This window comes from Anastrepha ludens, chromosome 4 (genome assembly GCF_028408465.1).
Source record: "Anastrepha ludens isolate Willacy chromosome 4, idAnaLude1.1, whole genome shotgun sequence".
In the NCBI taxonomy this organism is placed as follows: domain Eukaryota; kingdom Metazoa; phylum Arthropoda; class Insecta; order Diptera; family Tephritidae; genus Anastrepha; species Anastrepha ludens.
Genome location: NC_071500.1, coordinates 9,746,709 through 9,769,520, shown reverse-complemented (window position 1 = coordinate 9,769,520; position 22,812 = coordinate 9,746,709). Strand labels below are relative to the sequence as shown.

General features: G+C 39.4%; 1 protein-coding gene across 4 annotated transcripts in view; it reads right to left on the bottom strand.

Annotated features, from left to right (window-relative positions):
- Positions 1-1,493: 1,493 nt before the first annotated feature.
- LOC128861317 (uncharacterized) overlaps positions 1,494-22,812 on the bottom strand; it is a 31,615-nt gene continuing 10,296 nt past the window's right edge. For all 4 annotated transcript variants that reach the window (XM_054099363.1, XM_054099360.1, XM_054099362.1 and 1 more), the window contains exons 3-6: positions 10,251-10,533; positions 9,847-10,178; positions 5,346-5,425; positions 1,494-2,216 (exon numbers count right to left, since the gene is read on the bottom strand). In XM_054099363.1, the coding sequence (XP_053955338.1) occupies positions 1,865-2,216; positions 5,346-5,425; positions 9,847-10,178; positions 10,251-10,533 (1,047 nt within the window). In that variant the 3' untranslated portion in view covers positions 1,494-1,864. The remainder of the gene's footprint in view (positions 2,217-5,345; positions 5,426-9,846; positions 10,179-10,250; positions 10,534-22,812) is intronic.

Below are 22,812 nucleotides of genomic sequence, written 5' to 3'. Positions count from 1 at the left end.
GGCCAGCATCTTATCAGCTGCTCTATTTACGTGCATACATATGTATGTTTATGAAAAATCAGCGCTTGATTACATGAGTGTGCTGAAATGCATTTTATCTGCATTCGCAAAGTATTGTTAATTAAAATATTTAAAATTTGTATTCTGAATACCATATCGAATGTGGGGGATTCACTTGGTCTTACTTTTATTGAATTATGTATTGCATTGGAATTTTTGTTTGAGGATTCAGGGATGACTGTGACCTTACCGCGAAAAGGAGCGCTTGCTCGGCAGATTTCCAGTAAAACTACTGACTGCCAAGCTCGTCTTGCCGAGCAGGCGGCCGTACGAACAAGATGAATGTACCAAAAACAAAAAAAAAAACATTAAGAGTAACAAGAAGGACAGCAGTAAGAAGCTGAGAAGGACCGAAGACAATTTCGGCAAACACCTCCAGCCGGGAAGTACATCAAGAACCGGCAATTAACGCTGACAAGTCCAGTCAAGGCCAAACCGTCAGGCTAGCAACCGATCGATGGTCAGGGCACGTATAAAGATCGCGATTACTATCGCTACCAGGCAGAAGATACACATTGCCGAGGAGCACAATATTTGATACACGTCGAGCTAGTCAACAATCGGACAGATTCAGCTCTTTGCAGGCTGATAGAAATGCTGAAGGGATTCTCGTACTGATAGAGACTGACTGATTTGAGTTAACAGATACCATAACGGCTTCCCCACTTATTACTTAACGACGAGGTTGCGGGAGGAGCAACCGTTCCGACTGGAGGGGGTTTTAGTTCGGGTTAAAGTCCCACATTGGTGGTCACAAAGGCTAACCCTGGTAAAGTGATAACTCCGTTATCTCGAATTGGGAAAAACACCTGAAGCAATTCGCTTGCTTGCGGGACAACGGCGACTGTGCGAGTTTACAACCGGTACAGGTCTCTCATTAAAATTCGCTCCACCCACTGAGCGAGAAAGTGGGAACCAAAGCCTGAAACCACGCCTGCCGCAAACTAGAGAGGCGGGCGAATTACTCCGTAGGCTCCCAGCCCCAACAGGCAACGAGAACAACCATCGCGTTCTACAGCATGACCCAAGGATCAATAGAGTATCCCCGCCCTGACGGCACTACAGGGCAAGAGTGTACAGCGTCCTAGCTACTCGGATACCCTCAAAGGCATTCATTTCGCGTTGCTATGCATAATTATGCCGCAGAGGGTATAGGACCGCAAGTGCTCATTACAATCCAGGAAGCTTTTATGAATTAGATTTTCAAAAGTTGGACGTACCCGCTAGCCTTCTGCACAGTCTAGTTTAGGCTAAGTCTTCAGCTACGAGCTTCAAAACTTGCAGGGTGAATATATCCGCAGCTGAGCACCAAGAGAAGGGAGATAATACCGCCGACCGGATTTTTCAAGCTTAAAACTTATATTCATATTCATTCACACACACATCCATGCCTGCATACATACAAATGCACGACTGTTTAAATATTTTTTCATACGATTTTTTTACAATGGCGCATATTTATTATTTACAATTGAATAAATAAAAATATACAATTAACTACATTCTAAAAATAGGCTCATTTTTGTATACATATGTACGTATTAATGAATTGCTGAAGAAAACACCGAATGTAGAACAGAAGTATTTGTAGAAGTTGCTGCGGGTTGATGAAAGAGGCAAAGACTGTTTTAGAGAGCGAGATGCAATGGCGGCGTTCAACTGTAATTGAACGATCGGCAGCACGCGAGCTTGATATGTAAGTGTGTGTATGTACTTTTGTATAATATTGATGGCACTTAAATTATGTAAATTTAGTTGGTAAAATTAAAATGAAGTCGCACGGCATGAATAGTCACCCACACATTTACTGGTAACGTGAATTGCGCACCGCAACGTTATTTGAACGCGACATCGGTGGGGTGTAGTCAGGTGCTGGGAACGGTGATATCACACCAGGAGAATGTAATGTAATGCCATTCTCCTTTATCGACACTTGCTTGGTGAAGTTATTATTATTTGAAGCGTTGTTGTTGTTATTATATCGCGGCGGTGGGTACTGCTGGAAGGCGTCCACATTGCGGAAGCGACTTCCCATCTCAGATATATCGGAAGACATGCGAGCCGCTCGAGCCAGAGCATCTTGGTTCAATTCAACGGTTACTACAGAACGATTGTCAGGCACAAAGGCGTCATTGGTGTACACTTTTGTTGTGATGCTGCAAGAGAGTTTTTAAAGAAAATAGGAAAATTTAAGGAAAATCAAATAAAGTTTTTTACAAACTAAAAGTATAACGATTGTGCTCCAAATGAAAATGGAGCGCATACATAAGTAAAACATAAGAAAATTATATGCCTTGGTAGCAATAACCATTTAAGTAGAATAACAGTTTTATTATTATTTTTTACCAGTATTAAGTAAATAATAAAGTGATAACGTCTTATAATTCGATGTAGCCGGCTGCACGCACCAAAAAATGCGTCGTTATCTTGCTCATGCGGCGTTACCTTGCTAGAACTGCATGTTATGTTATGTTATGTTACGCTCTGTTATGTTATGTTATGTTATGTTACGCTATGTTATGTTATGTTATGTTATGTTATGTTATGTTATGCTATGCTATGTTATGTTATGTTTATTTATTTAAATAGTACATAGTAAGACTAAGGTCTTTTTGTTATTGTAAATTTTCCAATCAAAGGCATCATTTTGCTTTTTTTTCTATTATTTTTAATGTTACCATACAAATTCTAATTTGGCATAGCAACCTCACCAAGCAAAAAGACCAAGCACTCACACTATCACACACTTGGATGCATGTCTAACTTAACCAAGGGTTCCTATTCAAAAATAGGAAGAAGAAGAGTGTTTGTACCTTTATTTTTGTACAATGGAAGTTGCTCACACAATTACAACAAGCTTATCCTTGCATTACGACAGAGACCTGCATGGCTCACTGTTTTCTTGATTTGTTCATACGCTAAATTTCTTGCTCACATTCAGTCAATTGGTCAAGTGCAGTCAGCTCATGCAGGCGAACGCGTAGTTCAGCTCAGTCAACACGTATGATCTAATGTCTTCGGCTCAAATCTAATCATTGAACAAAAAGCAGCATTGAATGAAATTAGCATCGGCCTTTGCGTTCAAACGATCAAACTTGTTCAAAGAAGTAATTGTCATTATTGTAAATAGCACATGTTCGAGCAAACGAGCGTTGGCGTACAATGTACGCTGTAAATTTCGTTTCGTATTTGAAAGGATTAGTTGGTTTCAGCAATGTTTCCTTATTTACATTATTTTCTTTCGTGTTTTATTATAAGTTTTAAGAAAAAAAAAAATGAAAATATAGTGTTTTTGCTTTAAAATTTTGCTTTTACTTTGCTATCGTTACATGCAAAAACTCATGCGGGATCATACGTGTTCAAACCGGCTCATTTGGCTCTATAGCCCTTTTATTCTTGCTCAAAAAAATGAATGTATAGCCGAACGAGCAAATACCCGAAACGGCTGCTATGAAGACGATTGGTGATAACATCGGAGAGCTAAAACGCAGCACATAATTTGATTGAGCTGAAATAAACAATGACAATAACTTATTTGAACAAGTTCGATCGTTTGAACGCAAAGGCCTGTTTTTTTGTTCAAGCGAAGCGTATGAATGTTTTACACTGAGCCGGTGCAGTTCTCTGCATTACGAACATATTTTTCTCTCACTCAGTTCGCATAATTATCGCATGAGACATTCTGGTGTTATACATATGTGTTATGGTGCATGAAACAGAAAACTTTGAGCACGGAGCTGATAGATAATTTCAAGGCATTTATTTTTCATTTCTGGAATATGACATCCGCCGCGGCTACGAGTTACATTGGTCCATTCGGAAAGTCCAATTTTGGACTACTTTTTGTAATAAATCTAATTGAGCCCAATCAGCAAAAAAAAAGCGGTGTAAAAGATGCCCATTTGGCAAAAGATGGCCCATGTCGATAGTTCTAATGCAGCTTAAAAATGCTCGTTATATAGGTGTCTTACAAGTAAAGTTTGGATTGAGGTTTAAAGAGTTGTGAAGATAGCCTCGGCTAGTTGAGCTTATATCTCGCCAAGTCCTGTCACCTGAACAGCAATTTTCGGATAATGTTTTATGCTGTTATAACAGCAGTAAGATCTTGGCTTCAAGCGACCACAACTTCATTCGAGGTGTGGTTATTAATTAGCCAGACTGATTCCTCTACGAGTATAATGAAAGTACGCATGTGCCAAACAACAGAGAACGCTTATTTAGTGTAAAGTCATCCTTTTAATGCGCAGTGCCTCTCACTTGGAAGAGGCAATGGAAGATTAATAGTAGGGTTTGATGTGAGTTGTATATTAAGGGTGATAATAAATAAATATATATAAAATCCAAATAAAATGTTTTCACACATCATTAACGGTGCTAAATAACGGTAAACTTTTGCACGCGGTTGGGAATAGTCCAGAAAGCAGGTAACTGGGTGCCACATCAATTCAAGGAGATGGATATCGAGAGACGTTTGGTGACGTGTGAGATGCTTCTTGAACGGCAGAAAAGAAAAGGTTTTCTGCAACGCATCGTCACTGGCGATGAAAAATGAATCTGTTATGATAACCCTAGGCGTCGAAAATGTTGGAGCCTGCCAGGTGAACCAGGTCCATCGACAGCGAAAAAAATATTATTGCTTCCAAGGTTATTTTGTGCATCTGGTGGGATCAGAAGGGTGTCGTCTATTATGAATACCTTAAACCATCTGAAACCATCACTGGCGATCGTTACCGACTGCAGTTAATGCGTTTGAATCGAGCTCTCCAAGAAAAACGGCCGGAATGGGACGGTAGACATGACAAACTGATTTTGCTAAATAACATCGCCAGGCCACACGTTGTTAAATCGGGCCAAAAGTATTTAGAGGAACTGAATTGGTAAATCTTGCCCCATGCACCGTATTCCCCAGACATTGCTCCTTCGGATTACCATCTGCTCCGATCAATACAGCCAGCCAGCCCCCTATTGAAGAGCAATTCACTTCTTACGAGAATATCGCAAGCTGGCTCAATGAATGTATCAAGTCAAAAGAGCTCGAATTTGTCGTCAGAGTAATCCGTCTGCTGCCTGAGAGGTGGAGTAAAGTTGTAGCTTCCAATGGCTCATACTTCACATAATATCAGGCATTATTTAATTGTTTAAATAATTCGTAACGTTGGCTAAGAAAGGACGGACATTTATTCCCATACCCCATATAAGCATGTACATACATAGGTATATATAAGCAGATATTAGATGTGCAGCTGTTGTTTTCAATACTTATACAATAACAACAAAAAACTTACGTTTGTTCTTCATATGCATTGATGGGTGGACGATCGATTGGAGTGTCATCTGAATCCTTGCGTGGCATGAATAATGTGTCCTAAAGTGTAAAATTAAAAAAAAAAATTAAAATTAATAATTAATTAAAAAACGCATATATACATATAATTTTCTTACTGAATTGAAGTGCATGGGTTACAAATACAAATAAATGTAATTCCTACATCGTCTAAAATATAAATTATAATGTACAGGTAGCCCTCCTTTAACATGGCATGCTATAGTTTCTCTCTAACACGATAAGAAAATTTCAAAAACGGTGTGTTAATGAATACGTTTTTAACATTAAGTTTCCGTCTCAAGCCATGTCCGAGAATGACAAAAAAACCAACGTTCAAGAGGAAATTTATAATTATATTATTAATTATATCAATAATTTTAATGAAAATCAGGGAAAATATGGCCGTTTACAGGTATCTGTCCCCTTAAGCTGGAATTGATAATAAAGAAAACCCAACAAAGTATATACCTATGAAATGAGACCTCCAGCTATTAGTTCATAGATGTCGCTAGGAGTATTTTTAAACCTTCCCAAATTTCTTGTTTTTTTCGTCTGTCATCTGTCAACCATATTCAGTTCATTGTTTGTTACGTTTCATACAACAATGCAGTTTTGTCGCTCTTAAAAATGTCGAATTTCGTGCCTTCAAACTACGATTTGCGGAAATCGTTGAGAACCGAAAAACCACTTGTGAATTGCTGCTCTCCCGGTTCAAAAGGAAGTCTTTTTTGCATCGAATCGTTACGGGTGATGAAAAATGGACGTATTTCTCCAATCCCAAGCGTAAACGATCGTATGGTCCGCCCGGCCACAAGCCAAAAACAACGGCCAAACCAAATCGATTCGGCCGCAAGGCAATGCCGTGTGTTTTCTGGGATCAGCGTGGTATGATTTGGTACGAGCTATTAAAACCTGGCGAAACAGTTGACGGTGCACGCTACCAACGAAAATTGGCCGATTTGAACAGCGCTATACACCGAAAACGCCCAGAATATGCCGATCGGCGTCACAAGGTAATTTTTCTTGATGGCAATGCACCGCCACATCGAACAAGAGCGACCCGCGAATTGGTGGAGACGTACGATTGGGAACCGCTGGTGCATGCGGCTTACTCACCAGACTTGGCGCCTTCCGATTATCATTTGTTTGCATCGATGGGCCACGCACTTTCCGAGCAGCGCTTCAATTCTCACGAAGAAGCCAAAAAATGGCTCGATGATTGGTTTGCGGCCAAAGACGGCCAATTTTTTTGGCGCGGCATCCACAAATTGCCTGAGAGATGGGAGAAATGTGTCGCTAGCGATGGCTTTTATTTTGAAGATTAAATTTGTAACCATTTTTTGTTAATAAACGTTTCAAATTGAAAAAGTCTCATTTCATAGGTATATACCTTAGTAAGTAAATAGTTTCTCTTTTCTAACAAATTTTAACTGCAGCGTGAATTCTCTGTATAGGTTTTTTTTGGCATCATATTGAAATGAGTGGACATTTTTTTTGTATTTTATGTTGAGAAAAGAAATAAGCCATTTATGGAACAACATCAAGATGCACACCACAAATAGGAGGAGGCACAAATAAGCTTGGCCAAACACCCAAAAAGTGTGTAAGCGCCGATTATATGTTTATTAGGGCGGGTCGATTTAAAAATCGCTCATTGCTCTGTAAAAATCGTATTCTAAGGATCAAAATAAGAAACTTTGCCGAAGGAACCATACCTCTAAAACGAATTCTAATGTCCCCCAATTTGGGTCGAACGAAAAATCCCACTTTGACCCATTTAGAGTACTCCAATCGAGTCCAAATGTATGACCGACCCCCACCAACTTTGGACGGCCGATCCACCCATGCCAAAGGCACACCCCCTGGAACTCCCCTTGGGGGTTCCCCATACAATCATTTCAAAATATCACCCTTTTTGGCCTTTTCATGAGAAAAGAAACTAAAAAGTTCGACCCAAATTGAGGGACATCAGGATTCGTTTTAGAAGTATGGTTCCTTCGGCAAAGTTTCTTATTTTGATCCCTAGAATATGATTTTCACAGAGCAATGGGCGATTTTTTTGCCTCCCCACAAATCGACCCTTCCTAATGTATATACATATACATATACAGGTATATGAAATAAGCCAAAATAAACAAAATATCTGCGTACTCTGTTTTTCCATTTTCGGAAAAAATTATGAAATATAGAACATTTTATAAAAAAATCGTATCTGTATCAAATAAACTGTGAGTGACTGTATGTACATATACAAAGTTTAAATGTCTGCATACAAATACATACTTATGTACATTCATATTTGTTATAGAAACAAATGAGAAAAACAAAGTCTATTATTTTCATTGTTATCAATTCGGTGTAGCAAATTCGTAGATAACAAGAATTTATCGGTAATTATTGTTATGAGTTGGAAATTTAAGACCCTAATCTTTGGCGGGTAGCGGACCCATGACATTCTTATGTACATACCTACATATGTATATTTGCTCAATTAGACAAAAACATGCAAATATTTACAATAAAGCGAAATATTTTATCGGCATATTTTAGCTCCAGCTTGTAAGGCATATTTATTTTTGTATGGCTTATTTTTTATTAATATAATTATCAGACGTAGCCGTTAGCACAGAGTAGGTGAAGCGTAATTAAGTAATATCTATTTTTAAAAGCAAGAGCAGAAATTCTAATCTGCTAAACGTAAAAATATGAAATGCCAAGAAATCTTAGTATAGTCTTCTAAAAGGTCATTTAAGATCAAGCCCCTCTTTTAAAAATAAAATATGATAGATTTTACAAATGTCAGTATTAGTTATTAGTTATTTTTATTGCATTAATATTTTTTTGGAAAAGTTCGCTATTTTGATATTTTCTACACCTTCATCTAAAATATGTCACGACATAATTACCCAACTACCGGGATAACCGCATATTCTATAATTTTGGCCACAAATGTCGTCATTGTGAAATCGCCGTACCTCTATAAGTATAAGGTGGGTGGCATATAATTAATCACCACATCGGAGGATTTATAATTTTGGCAAATGGTGTCGTACTTCAACAATCACCTCAAAAATAGTACATGACTACCTGAGCCTTCTTAATTTGATAGGGAACTTCAACACATTATTACTGGGTTGGTTTACTGGACACAAAGGGCACGAAGGAAATGAAATAGCGGACCATCTAGCAAAAGATTGGGTAAACTTGCTCCTAATTTGTCCTGAGCCTTTCTGTGGACTTATAAAGGGCCATATCAACGAGCGTCTCAGGAGGTGGGAGGTAAAGAAGTCCGTTGAACACCCTATAGGTCAGCGACAAGCGATGATAAGCTGTTTTTACTCAGCTGAGTAAACTTAAGACTTTTAACTGGTTACTTTAGAGGTATCTGTATCCTGAGATTTCACTTAAACAAAGTTGGCCTCTTTGAGACCGTCATCTGCCGATTCTGTGAAATGAACACTGAAAAGCAAAACACATTCTTTGCAAATGTAAACGGCTGCAGCACGTACGCTCTCTTCGGCGCTCTCTGTAGAATGTCGAGGACCATAAGTAAAACACTAACTAGCGATTATCACAATGGTTGTTCTCCAATAGTCAATGAACGGGATACGGATAAAATTTTTGCACGCAAATGCAACAACAACAACAAATGGTCCACTGTGCTCATTTTGTTTTTCGACGCAAGCGGCGAATCTTGATCGATAACTTTGTTGTTGCTTTCACATAAACATTTTTCGTCAAGTGAGCAGAGAAGTGTCGAATCGAAGGCGCCTACTATTACTACCAAACCAGAAGTTTTATAAAAGTGCTGCCAAAACCATGAAAACTATCAGGATCGTTGCCGTGCGAATCGAACGTGATACTAACTATTTTTACCCAAACTTGCGTGTGGCCTTAATTTCATATGCAACTTATTCTTAATAAGTTCCCAGCATGTGGAGAGGAAGATGAGACGGCGGACCACTTTCTGTGTGTCTGCCCGGCCTTCGCTCTAATCTGGCTTGAGGTCTTTGGCACTGATGTGTTAAGAAGCAACCACCTCGGCTCTTAGGCTCCCAAAGATCTACTCAGATTTCTTCGGAGGTCGGGTAGACTTAAAGAAAATTAAAAAGGAATCCGAGTACAGTGCAATGGACTTAATTGTGTCTGAGTGCTGTACTTGCTAGTCTGTCCGGACAAAAACAAAAAATATTTCCAAGCGCATAAAATCTGTATGTGTCTAAACATCGTTTGATCCAAATAAACTTGTATTTGGACCACCCTATATACATATGTATGTATGGAAACGTTAACATTGATTCAAAGATGACGTGTTGGTTCTGAGTCAGAGCATCTGGTAGTACTAGTAGGTATGGTATGTACGACACAATTTTTGGATGGCAAAGATAAAGATACTGACTCTGACACTAAAGGCGTTATGAATATTTACGATTTATTTGTCAATTATTAGTCAAACTCACATTACTGTCCTTATCGAGGGCAATCCGGTGTACAAGTGCCAGCAGATAACACATCAAACCGACGTTGATAAGCCATAATATGAATCCTTTTAAGGAGATAATCATCAATGAAATGGCTGCCACTCCTCCAGCTACCAGCTGGACTGCTTGTGCCTCAATTGTGCCCGAATTTATAGAGGACAAATTGTAATTGTAAGCGGCGCGATTGAATTTACCATAGTCTAGGCCAAATATTATGCCCAACCCCAGATCCATCAGATTGATACACAAAATCGTTATGACCCACGCGCAAATGACGTAGTTCGTATATTTGATGTTGTCCTTCCTCACAACTGAATCAAATAGAAACATTAGAAGTAATATCATTATTTACATACTTTTCAGCAACGAATGGAAGTACTTACAAACCAACAGCAACACCGATGCAACGAACCAACACACCGCCACACCCAAGTACACACAATCCCAAATCAAAATGTCCTCCGGCGACAATACGGTATCCACTGACTTCATCATTGTATTATCGAATTGCTGATAGTCCGACGGAATGCAGGATCCTTTGAAATATATCGTGTAAAAGGCGTATTCCATTACCGAGCCATAGGTGAATTGTGAATTAATCGGCATATTGCAAGTGTACGATAAAATACCGACAATGGTTAGGCCAATCCATATTAGTGACTGAAACTTTAAAGAAATTTATGTGAAAATTGTGAATTAGGAAAAGAAGTGTTCATCTAAAAGTAAAGCTAAATAAAGCAGTCATTTATGTCACCCACGAGGTGTGGCTAATAAATAATGGAACTAAGGCTGTAACTTGTTATCATCTTCAATGTACTTCTTCTTATTAATTGGCGCGATAACCGCTTACGCGATTTTGGCAGAGTTTCACAAAGCGCGCCAGTCGTTTCTTTGTCGTGCTAACCGGCGCCAATTGGACACACCAAGTGAAGCCAAGTCCCTTTCCACCTGATCTTTCCAACGCAGAGGAGGCCTTCCTTTTCCTCTACTACCACCAGCTGGTACCGCATCGAATACTTTCAGAGCCGGAACATTTGTATCCATTCGGACGACATGACCCAGCCAACGTAGCCGCTGGATCTTTATTCGCTGCGCTATGTCTATGTCGTCGTAAAGCTCATACAGCTCATCGTTCCATCGCCTGCGATATTCGTCGTTGCCAACGTGCAAAGGTCCAAAAATCTTGCGCAGAATCTTTCTCTCAAACACTCCAAGCGTCGCTTCATCGGATGTTGTCATCGTCCACGCTTCTGCGCCATACGTTCGGACGGGCATGATGAGAGTCTTGTAGAGTGTTAGTTTTGTTCGTCGAGAGAGGACTTTACTACTCAATTGCCTACTTAGTCCAAAGTAGCACTTGTTGTCAAGAGAGTACAATGAGAGAGTTCAATGTACACTCTTACGATATCACACTCTTCAACGAGCCGTGCGAATATTCGATTTTTGAAATTATGTCTGGAAGTTTGCTGCTGCTCGCTGCTGCAGGATTTGTGCCTCTTTCACAGCTTCAATGGATTAACATGGTACAAAATCTGGCGAGTAAGGTGGATGGTCTAGCAATTTACGTTTTTTTTTTTGTGGGTGAGGTAGGGTTCGAAATGCATCCTTCGCTCTTACATTGACCGTCGTCTACGGCGTCGTGTGGTGTGACCACTAAAGCTATCCGTCCTCCTCTTCCGAGGAGACTCCCTTCCCGGAACTACTTTCTGCATTACTTCGGGAGAGCACAGAACGACGTTCATAAAATGGACCAATTCTATTCACCCACATCTGGGTTCACCGTATTTGTAGCCAGCTTCATGCTATAGACTCGTCTGCTTATGTTTCCGTCTGTGAGGCTACGCTTTGAGTACTGCGCCGAGGTCTACCTTTTTTCTACATAATACGCCTTCAACGTATCTTATAATTGCATTAAAGTAGGCCACTTCCCCGAAGCTTCTTTGAACCCATTTACCTATTGTAGGAATGAGCTTCGCCCTCCATCTGCCACTTGATTCAGTGTCCCATCGGCATTGCCATCGCTCTGCATGGTTCGGCATCTCTGTTCCGCGGCATTAGTGGCGGCGTGTTTTTTCCCAGAGTCCCATGCATGCACTCGTTTTCGGGCCATGAGGTCGATAGATAACTCCCCGCTGATCACAAAACTGCTGCGCCTGAGACAGTGCGGTAGGCTGAAGCTGAGCGCTGCAGTTCGTTGTACAGCCTCCAGTGCTTTCTCCCCACATTTCGCTGTCGTACAGGGGGATTGCATTTGTGGTGGCCATGATCAACCTTGTTATACTCTGGGTTTGTCCACCGATGTTCCGCGTTAGTCTGCTCACAAAGAAAACTTTTGTTTAAGTTTTTAATAACTGGCAATTACGTACGCCGGGTATTACTTAGCTATCTCGCTGTGTAGATAAAAACTCGTATAAAGTAAGAATCTAATTTAGTTCCGTTTGATAATAAGGCATACATTAAATGTGTAAGCAAAAGTTAAATAAATAATAACAAAGGTAGTACATATAACTTATGACGGCCGACTTCTGTAAAATTCGCAGCGTCTGAAAAAGATAAAAAGTATTGGCGGAAACAATTACTCACTCAACTGAGCCAGTGATTCATAAAGAATGAGTATGTGGAGTCAAGTAGTTCTTATTTCAATAAGTACTGAAATTCAAAATTCTTAGTACATATTTCTAATTTGGTCGCTGATATACTTCAACAAATTTATAGAGAAACGAAAAGAAACGATATTTCAAACATTAAAATTAAGATCCTTTACACAACTGCCGCTCAACAGAAGCTTTACTCTTCTGTTGAATATCGGAAACGAATAAAAATGCTATAATGAAGGTATCCATAAACCGTCTACGAAAAACCTATTACCACAGAGTGAGTGATAGAGCTTTGATAGCTCAGGTGGGTTCTTGCTCGCAGTGCACTTTCTGGGGGCTGATTAAATCCAGAGATTAGTACCAAGTCTATCACTTTTGTATGGTTGGGAGACATAGCCCAAGATCATAGACAAGCCGACATGGCTTGTTAGGGTTAGGTTAGGTGTTTGTGGTAGTCGGCTTAGAGTTGTCAAACTCACTTAGACCAGTGGAACCGCTGTGGTACCACTGTGTAACACGGGAACCTTACTGTTTCATTGAGCCAATTGGACTCTCTTATGAAGCGGAGGATAGGTGTTATCCAAACACCGGATAGTTCTGTAAGAGACTCAAACAAGTGTTTTCTTAACAACCTTTCGATACTCCTTGCTAAAGCTGGACAGTTACAGCGGAAGTGTTCCACTGTTTCTTTCTCTTCCTCGTCTCTACAACTTCTGCAGTATTCATGCCAAATATTCCTAGCGTAGAAGAGTGCCTACCTAACAGTCAGTGGCCGGTGAAGCAAGCCACGATCTTCGTGATGTTCCCTCTTGAGAGGTTAAGCAACTCCCCGGATCTTCTCTTATCTATTTGTGGCCAAATTAGCCCGGTTGTAACACACGTATTTTCTTCTCTCCATGAAAGTTTGCATTTCCGAGCATGAAACAGCAAAATGATAAAAAAAGTTGTTGTTTCGCCCCTCGGCAGGCAATGACAAACTTCCGAGTGTATTTCTGTCATGAAAAAGCTCCTCAAAAAAAATTATTTGCCTTCGGAGTCGGCTTAGAACTGTAGGTCATTTGCCAAAAATAAGAGGAGGAGCTCGGCCAAATTTGAATTTATCGTTGGAGTCGTTTAGAAAGCACAGGATCTCTCCTTGACAATAGGCTGCATATAGGTAGTACAGATAGGAATCCCATGGAAAACTTGAATAGGCATTATATTTAATTCGCAAAATTTACGATCAAAAGCATCGAAATCACACTTTTCGTACGGTGATGGAGCTCAGATTGAAGATTAAGAAAGTTTGCGCTGATATTTTTCCGAAAATACTGTAAAACTAAGCAAATTCAATACCAAAAAAGAATGTTTGGAAAAATCAATAAATTACAAGGTGGTACAAAATTAATCATCCAGTTTAGTTTTGGAATAACTTTGTTACTAAATAAAAAAAAATGATTTTGAGTGATAAAACAAAATTTTTACCCTTACGCGCTGCATCGCTTGTCTGTTTGTACACTGCAGCTGAATAGTTCATTTTTTGTTTTTTGTTTTCCTTGTTCACTCCTCTCGGGAGCACAGGACCTCGACTAGACTCAGTTAATCTATTTGATTTCTGACAGGGTAGGTGATTAGCCTGCCGCTGCCAGTGCTAAGTGGTGGAAATGTCCACCTGTCGTTGCTTAGATGCCGCAACGCCCTCTTACTGCTTGGAGCGCCATCTGTGTGTCAGATTTTTCTGCCAGAAGGATCGCACAGACGGTTGAGGACTTCGCTAAATTTGGTGTGTCTGCGCTATTACCGCAATTGCCCGCTTCATCTTGCTGGCGCCACTGATGATGTGACTGTGTTTTTTGCTTGTTTTAGCTGCCACAATGCAAATAATGCGCTGACTACCACCATATTGTGCGTGAGTAAGGATGGAAAGGATACGTTTTTGGGTTTGAGGAATGAGATTTTGTTTGTTTTTTGGAAACGGGAAAAGTGGGTATATTTGGAAAAGTGCGAGGACTTCGAATCCACAACCTCTGGCATGGCAGGCTAGCCTACCGAGACCGCATAGTTCATAAGTGTCTAATATAATTAAAAGAAAATTATAAATCTTCCAATAGGGTGATTGGTTTTACTTATTATTACTTATTTTTCGTACTTTTCCTAAGTTCGTTTAAATAACTTTTTTCCCGTCGAAACGCCTCCCCTTCAGCTTTCTTTTCAGGCGCGGGAACAAGAAGAAGTCCGGAGGGAACAGGCTGAGCTGTAGGGAGGGTTGGGAAGCACCGGAACCCCCCTCTTGGCCAATGCAGAGGTCTTCGTCTGTTTGCGTCGTCGAAGGCCTTCCAGATCGCTGTTCGTTTTCGACATCCTCCCGGCCTTCCTTGAACGACTTGTGCCACCGTTTTACCTGGGCACTGGACAGAGATTGGTTCCCGTAAGCCTCCTTGAGTAGTAACGTTGCTCCAACGATCGCTGCCTTTTCGCCTTTGCAAAATCCTAACACACTTTTAAAACAGCTTTCACGCGCGGAGCGATGTTGACTGCACCGCTGTTGCCAGCGAACTGGGACTGGTTTCTAGTGGAAGGGGAAGATCCAACGATAATTTTCTCCCACCAGCCGATTCGGTTGATCGCTTGACAGACGCTCCGCGCGGGAAGGCTCATTACTACATGTTCGTCAAATCATACGACTTGAAATCATTGCAATTGCAAAACTTATTTCAGAAACTTCTTAACAAAACGGCGAACATTTGTTACGAATTGTCGTTGGATTTGGCGTAAATGAGGTGTTTCTAGCAGTTTCCTTTTGGAAAATTTATTACTCTCATTACAAATATCCAAATATAATTTGTATGTAGATAACTAATACATTGAACCGTGACATATTATAATGCCCGTGAAATATAGGGCATTTAACTTTTTATTTATGAGTTTTCGTTTCTCCACTTGAAAGCAGCTATGCGCTTAAACCGTACACGCAGAAGCCTATGTAATACTTGTATATGGTTGATATATTTGTATTAGTATTTTATTTAATTATTATTTAATTTCTATTAATAACTTGTTAAATAACATTTTTCGTAAGCAGACTTAGACGGTTATTGCTTGCGACCACATACAAAACACATGGGCTGAAAAGTCCCGGGTCTACCAAAGAAAACACGTTTTTGTTTTTTCAAAATTAGCTTTATTTATTAACGTAATTTTTATCAAGCACAACGCAATCATTCCAGCGCCACTCCATCATTGCAATACCACTTTTCTAGAACGATGTATCTTCTGCCTCAAAAAAGGCCTCAGTTTCAGCGATAACCTCTTCATTCGAGCGAAATTTCTTACCAGCGAGAGAACAACCAGTAGTCGCTGAGAGCCGAGTCTGGCGAATACGGATGTGGGAGCAATACGAGGTTCAATTCATGTAGCTTTGCCATTGTTTTGATTGACTTGTGGCACGGTGCGCTTTCTTGTTGAGCAAACACGGCACCCACTTTCTCATAGTCAAATGTTTATGATAAAGCCAAGGCGTTCTTTTGATAACTTCACGACGTCAGCTAACTAATGCAACTTCACTTTTCGATCATTCAAAACGATTTTGTAGATTTTTTAGATGTTTTCTGGTGTTACCGTCTCATTATGGGCGTCCACTGCTTTGTACATCATCGGTGTCTCTATGACCGCGTGACCACGTTTGAAGCCAGCAAACCATCGTTTTATTGCTGTTTCTGATGCAGCTGAGTTTCCATAACACATTTCGAGCCATTACTTCGCTGGCACGATATTCTTTCCATCAAGAAGCAGTGCAAAATAAAAACATGAAATGCTTTTTGAAAATAACAAAAGTGGCGTCACTCTTAGCGCAATAAGTCACGAACTAATAGTGAATATCAGGAAATTTGAGCAGCTGCCTTTCTAAGGTTAGTACTAATTGAAAAAGAGGTGAATGCAATAAAACTAGCGCCATCTATGAGTTAAACCCGGGACTTTTCAGCCCACGTGTTAAGCGTATGTCTCCTTATATGTATATAATGCAAAATAGAAATTAAATATTAACCACCTCAATAAAATCACCAACAATAAAAATAATCTAACTAAATTCATTTAGCTCAAGTGGAAATATTCTTAGCCATCTTTCTTGAGTACCCCCATACCGCTCGCGAAAGCCATTTAGCGAATGAATTGCTTTCATACAAATGCAAAATTTCATACAAATGTTGACTGTTTTCTTCGATTGCCAAGGCGTAGTGCACCATGAGTACCTTTCATCGGGCCAGACAGTCAATAAAGTTATTAGTTATCCGTTCTGAAGCGTTTGAGAGATGCTGTACGTCACAAACGGCCGAAAATGTGGGCAAACAATTCTTGGAATTTGCATGATGATAACGCACCATCGCACCGAGCCAAATTGCGCTGGATTACTTGACCAAACACCAAGTAAATACCATCGTGCAAGCACCGTATTCACCTGATCTTCCCAAGTTGAAGTTACCACTTTGTGGAAGGAGATTTCAGTCGATAGAGGGGATCATAGGGAATGTGACGAAGGAGGGGGTGCATGTAGGACTGGGTTAAACATTGGCACATGTGTTTGGTTTTATTTAAACATTCCCGGTACTTTCTGATCACAGGTAATATACTTATAACGCGTCAAGGTCATCAGACATTTTATTCTTTTTATTTTCTAAAAGAATGCTTAAACGAGAATGCAAAATATTAACCTATTTCACAGTTAAAATACAGAAAAAAAATTACAAAAATTATGAAATGTTTAGGAGCTTTTTCATTCAGATGAAATGTTGTCGTCGTCAATCTCCGTTGTTGCTGATTGATTGGACGTAAAATAGCGTCCAACTTTGTCTATGGTACTTAGTCCTTCTTTCTCCTGCCTTTTGCAATGTTTTCCAGCAGCTAAGCGCTGCGCCAACTTTTTAACTCCAACGCAAAATCAGCATTACTATATAGCCTGTGGCCGTTGCATCAGCAAAAAATCATGAGACCTTCATAAGTCGCATCATCCTACGCATATGGTGTCCCGATAACTGGGTGTCAAATGACGAGCTACTCACCCAAAGTAGGTAGCTTTATGGAACCCCATGTACAATGGCGTGCTGAGAATCAATCTTCCTACGAGAGCAAGACTCGTTGGTTATGCAGACGATATCGCGTTGGTGGTCGTTGACAGAGGTCGCGACTCTCTGAGAATAAAATGCATTGATGCAATTTCGCGCATGCGGAAATGGCTGGTATCAGTAAAGTTAGAGCTTGCAGTGCAGAAGACCGAAGTAGTCCTGCTTAGCACGATGAAGGCACACGACGAGTTGATCATCACCGTGGGCGAGTGCCACATAAAATCGCACCCGTATTTGGGAATTGCTCTTGACTCCCGAATGCCTTTAAAGAATCACCTTGCAGCAGTTAGCAAAAAGGCGCAACGAGTACTTAGTGCCCTATCAAGACTTGTGCCAAATATGGGAGGGCCACGCGCCCAGTCAATCTGCTCATTAAGGAGCGGAAGAGGTTGCACAAGCCAACAGGGAAGAAGACGTCCTACAGCGTTAAACAAGAGGAGCGACAGCGTATGGCAAACAGCGACAGCGAGAATGACAACAGCTCTGGGAGCATTCAACAAAGGGTCGGTGGATCTATAATCAGATACCGGATATTACGAAATGGCTTGGTAGAAAGCACGGAGAGGTGGACTTTTATGGAACACAATTGCTGAGCGGCCATGGATCTTTCAAAAAATATTTGCACACGCTTTCATTTGGAAGACGACCCTTTTTGTCCTGTCTGCCATTACACACTAGAAAGTGTCCCATTTATGTATTTGACCACGTTTTAACAACGAAAAAAAAAAGCTCTTTAAGGCCTTCGGTGAATTTCCAACAGAAGGGAGGAGGTATGGGACCAAAAAGCGACTCTTAGACAACAGCAACTGGCACAGCAGGCTGCTGAAAACGGCGAAAAGATGTCGCAGCGTGAACACCGGACAGTTGCGAGCACTGACATAGACTGATGATTTCAGTTAACATGCTCCATAACGGCCTCCCGACGTATTACTTTGCGGCCAGATTCGGGTTAAAGTCCCACACTGACTGCCACAATGGCCATTTCGAGGTTTTCCTTCTATTAAAAAAAATCAAAAAACGAAAGGTAGGCATAGGCCAGTTGAAATTCGCGAACGTAAATGGAGATGGATTGATCATACTTTGCAAAAATTCACGACTGGCATCAGCAGAATTATCTTAGCCTGGCATTTACAAGACCAAAGGACCTTGAATACGAAGCCTGTATGATGTCAGCTGACCACTCGCTAATATGACCGTGAGTCCATGATGGTCCGACTGTCATGTCCGACCGACTATCGCAAATCCTCCTGTCACTAAGCAGAAGGGACTGCAGGTAGCTGGTTGGACTGATGACGGGCGAAGAACATGGAAAAGATAGACATCTCAGACAGTGTAATCTGCCCAGCTTGTGCAGAGGAGGATGAGACGTTCCCACGACAGTCGGTTCTACGTAACCGGAACGACCCGGATTTATATTCGACCAAGGACTGTCATTTCAACAACATTCCTCGTATATGCACGAGAATGTGTATGCTGCTACAACAACAACAACAGCGGCAAAACACTTTTTCTGTGCGTCTGCTCCACCTTCGCTCGAATCAGGCTTGACGCCTTTGGCACTGATGTGTTAAGAAGCTACCACTTTTGGTCCTTGGCACCACAATATCTATTCAGATTTCTTCGGAGGTCGGGTAGATTTCAAGAAAATTAAACACGCTTTGGGTGTTTGGCCGAGCTCCTAGTACTATTGTGCGTCTTGATGTTGTTCCACAAATGGAGGGACCTACAGTTTCAAGCCAACTCCGAACGACAGATATTTTTATGAGGAGCTTTTTCTCGGCAGAAATGCACTCGGAGGTTTGCCATTGTCTGCCGCGGGTCGAGCACTATTAGAAAAATGTTTTTCTTAATTTTGGTGTTTCACCGAGTTTCGAACCTACGTTCTTTCTGTGAATTCCGAATGGTAGTCACCCACCAACCCATTCAGCTACGACGGCCATTTATACTCTTTTCGTAATAAGAAAGCGCATCTCCCAACATTTTTATTGTTTGCTCCCTGGATAAAGAAGACTCTGGCTACTCACCAAGTATTCGTTCGTCCGTAAATCGGAAAGGTGTGGTAATTGAAAAAGGCAGTTATACCGAAATGCTGTAGAGAGAACGGCCGTACAGAGAGCGAAAGTTGCCCATAGTGTAGGTGTGTAGGTGTGCATTTATCATAGAATATTTCTTTAGATTTACCAGCAGAGCTAATTTAATAACCATACAATTATTTGAATATGATTCATACCATTTGCGATTAATTTGGTAGGGAACGTAGATGTATTAGATACCAGTGTCACACACACATACATGCATACATACGAGTACTAGTTAGAACTAGAAGTCAATGCTATCTCATTATCAGCGTACGAATGCAAAGTATCATACATACATTTGTATATATGTACATGTATTGGTAAGCATTAAATTGGCGTTGTTCTATTTGAAAGAAAAAGTGCTTCAACAAAATATCGAGTTATCAACAAAATATCTAAAGAATTCTCTATCAGTTAGTAATGTATTTGACCAAAGTTCTTTCGGAAAACTAATAGATTTGTACGAATAGAGGTGAATATAAGAATTCACAAGAAATTTTCTGATTTTGGAGGTAATATGTACCTATGTGTTAGCTGTGTGATTTTGCATCTCTCTCTAACATTACTAACTAAAATTACTCGAACTTTTTACTCAAACAAGTCACGATATAAATATAGATCAGACCTAATCAAGGAGACCCAAAGGCAATTTTTGCAAGTTTTTTATCTTTGGCGGCCTCTTTGAATGCCAATAAAAACGTGTACAGTATTTAATAAATATCTACAATTGTAGCAGACGCCAGGCATCCAACGCCTCGACACACATGATAATTCTTATCTCTTATAATTCTTATATCTTATAACTCTTCAAAATAAGTCCCTGCTGCTGAACACTTAAGGTACAGGTACTGAGGTGTTTGTGATGTCAACAACGAGCAGTTTATTAGTCAGCAGTATGAGCAAGTCAATCCAATGAAATGCAACTCCGCATTAAATCATATCGTTTGCGAGTACGTAGTATTAAGATTTAGTAATATTAATTTATTCATATAGAAGATTTAAAAAAATAACATTTAAAAATAATTTAAAAAAAATAAATACACAAAGATTTTTCCAACTATACAATAAATTCTCGACATGGGCTTACGCCGTCTGTCGGTGTATCACAGTTAAATTACGCAGAGTATCAATAATCATTCTTCAATAATTAAATTCTACAATCCTCTATATTTATAAGCATATTTAAGGGGTCCCAGTGGTCTAGAGCTCGAAAATGTAGGGTATTTTTAGGATTTTTTTACAATAAAAAACTGTTACTTATAATAATAAACTTTAATTTTTTTTTCAATCCAAAATTAAAACAAAAAAATTTTTTTTTAATATTTTTAAATTTTTTATAATTTTAAATTAAAACAAAAATGTTTGTTTAAAATTTTTTTTTTAATTTTTTTTTTTAATTTTAATAATTAATTAAAAAATGGCGCTGAAGTTGACCCTCGGAGTTGTCCATTTTGGCTCTTCTATTTATCTGAAACACAAAAATCAAAAAAATTATTAACCAGTATGGATTTAGCTATGTCCCATACTAGAATAAAAAAAAAACAATTTGGCAAAATGGCGCGGTTTTGAATAATCGGCGTTTTTTTTCAGTTTTTTAATCAAAAAATACGAAATAATTCAAATAATAATATGACTCTAGTATGGGCGATAGCCATTCATGTTGTGAACAACATGTTAAAATTTCAGAAGATTCAGTTGAATAGTTTTTTATTTTTTTTTGACAACACCAGACCGAAAAAAGTAGTTTCGAGATAAATGAGGTTAGAATTTTGAGAGTGGATGTTTTCCATTGAGGACGCCGCATGACGAATCTGACTCTACCTGCTAAAACGGCTGTAGAAACGAAACTACTGGGAACATCCTTCCAAAAATTTGACGATATATGCTTTAAAGCCTATACTTTCGAAATATAAAAAAAATCGATTTTTTGAAAATCCTTAATATACAGCACGCGCGACATATCGCAAAGTTCCTTGTTGATTCCTCTCGGGAGCATAGGGCCGCGACAAACACAGTCTTGCGTTGGTCGCGCTGAGCGACACACAGCAAGAAATAGTCGGTATTTCGCTTTTACTAATTTCGCCCCCTTTTTTAAAAAAAACAAACAGACCACGTTTCATTTATAGCATTTTTAGAGGCTATTGTCCCTTTTTCTACATGGTTTCTAAAATTGAGCTGTGGCATTACTTCAACGCCTAAATAAGAAAATCGTAACACAATCTGTATTTCTTGACTACCCCAATACCACTTCTCAGATTTACTAACCTTCCCTCCTCTTCTAAAAACCATTAATTGGGACCTAGCGCGGTTAGCCTCAAGATTCTACAATTTACAATACTATTCAAGTTTATTTATCAATTCCTGTAACTTGATAGAGCTAACCGCCAGCAAGATAATTTCATCCGCGTACGTAAAAAGTCTGATATTTTCTCCGTCCGCCACCTTCGAGGCAGTCATGATAGTCGTTTAAATATAACGTAAATAATGTCGGCGATGGAAAACATCCCTGTTTAACTCCTAAATAAGTCTTAAACTATAAAATTATACTCCGGCCAAACTCACACTACCCACTAATCTTTTAATACTCCCTCAACTCCTCTCTCCCATCCTCTTGTATAGTTACTTACCTATATTGTTACTCTAATTAAGATACCATAAGCCGAAGGCCCAGGCAGCCAGTGCTTATTTCGTAAGTGGAATAGTTATTAATAACTGTTACTCTTTTAAATAAATAAAAAATAAATAAAAATAAAGTCTTAAACACTTCCGAAATTACACTCCCATTCCATACGCCTTCGTAGTATAACGTAACTCTATGCTATAATAATATTATATTATATTTCCTAAATTAGTAACCTAACTAAAGAAAGTTTAAGTTGGCTTTACGGGCTAGTCCACATTTTTTTCTTTTAAACAACCAATGGCCCATGCTGTTATTGCTGCTGCCTCCTTATATTTTTATAATTTTTTATTATAATATACAAATTTAATTATAATAATAATTTTTTTTTCAATAATTTTTTCCGACAAATATACTTTTTATACTTTTACTTATAATTACAATATAAGCATGAAAAAGATCAATGGTTTAGATTTTTGGTAATTATTTTGATTTTTTCTTAATTTCTTTTCACTTATATGAAATTATTATAAGAGTAAAATAGTTATAAC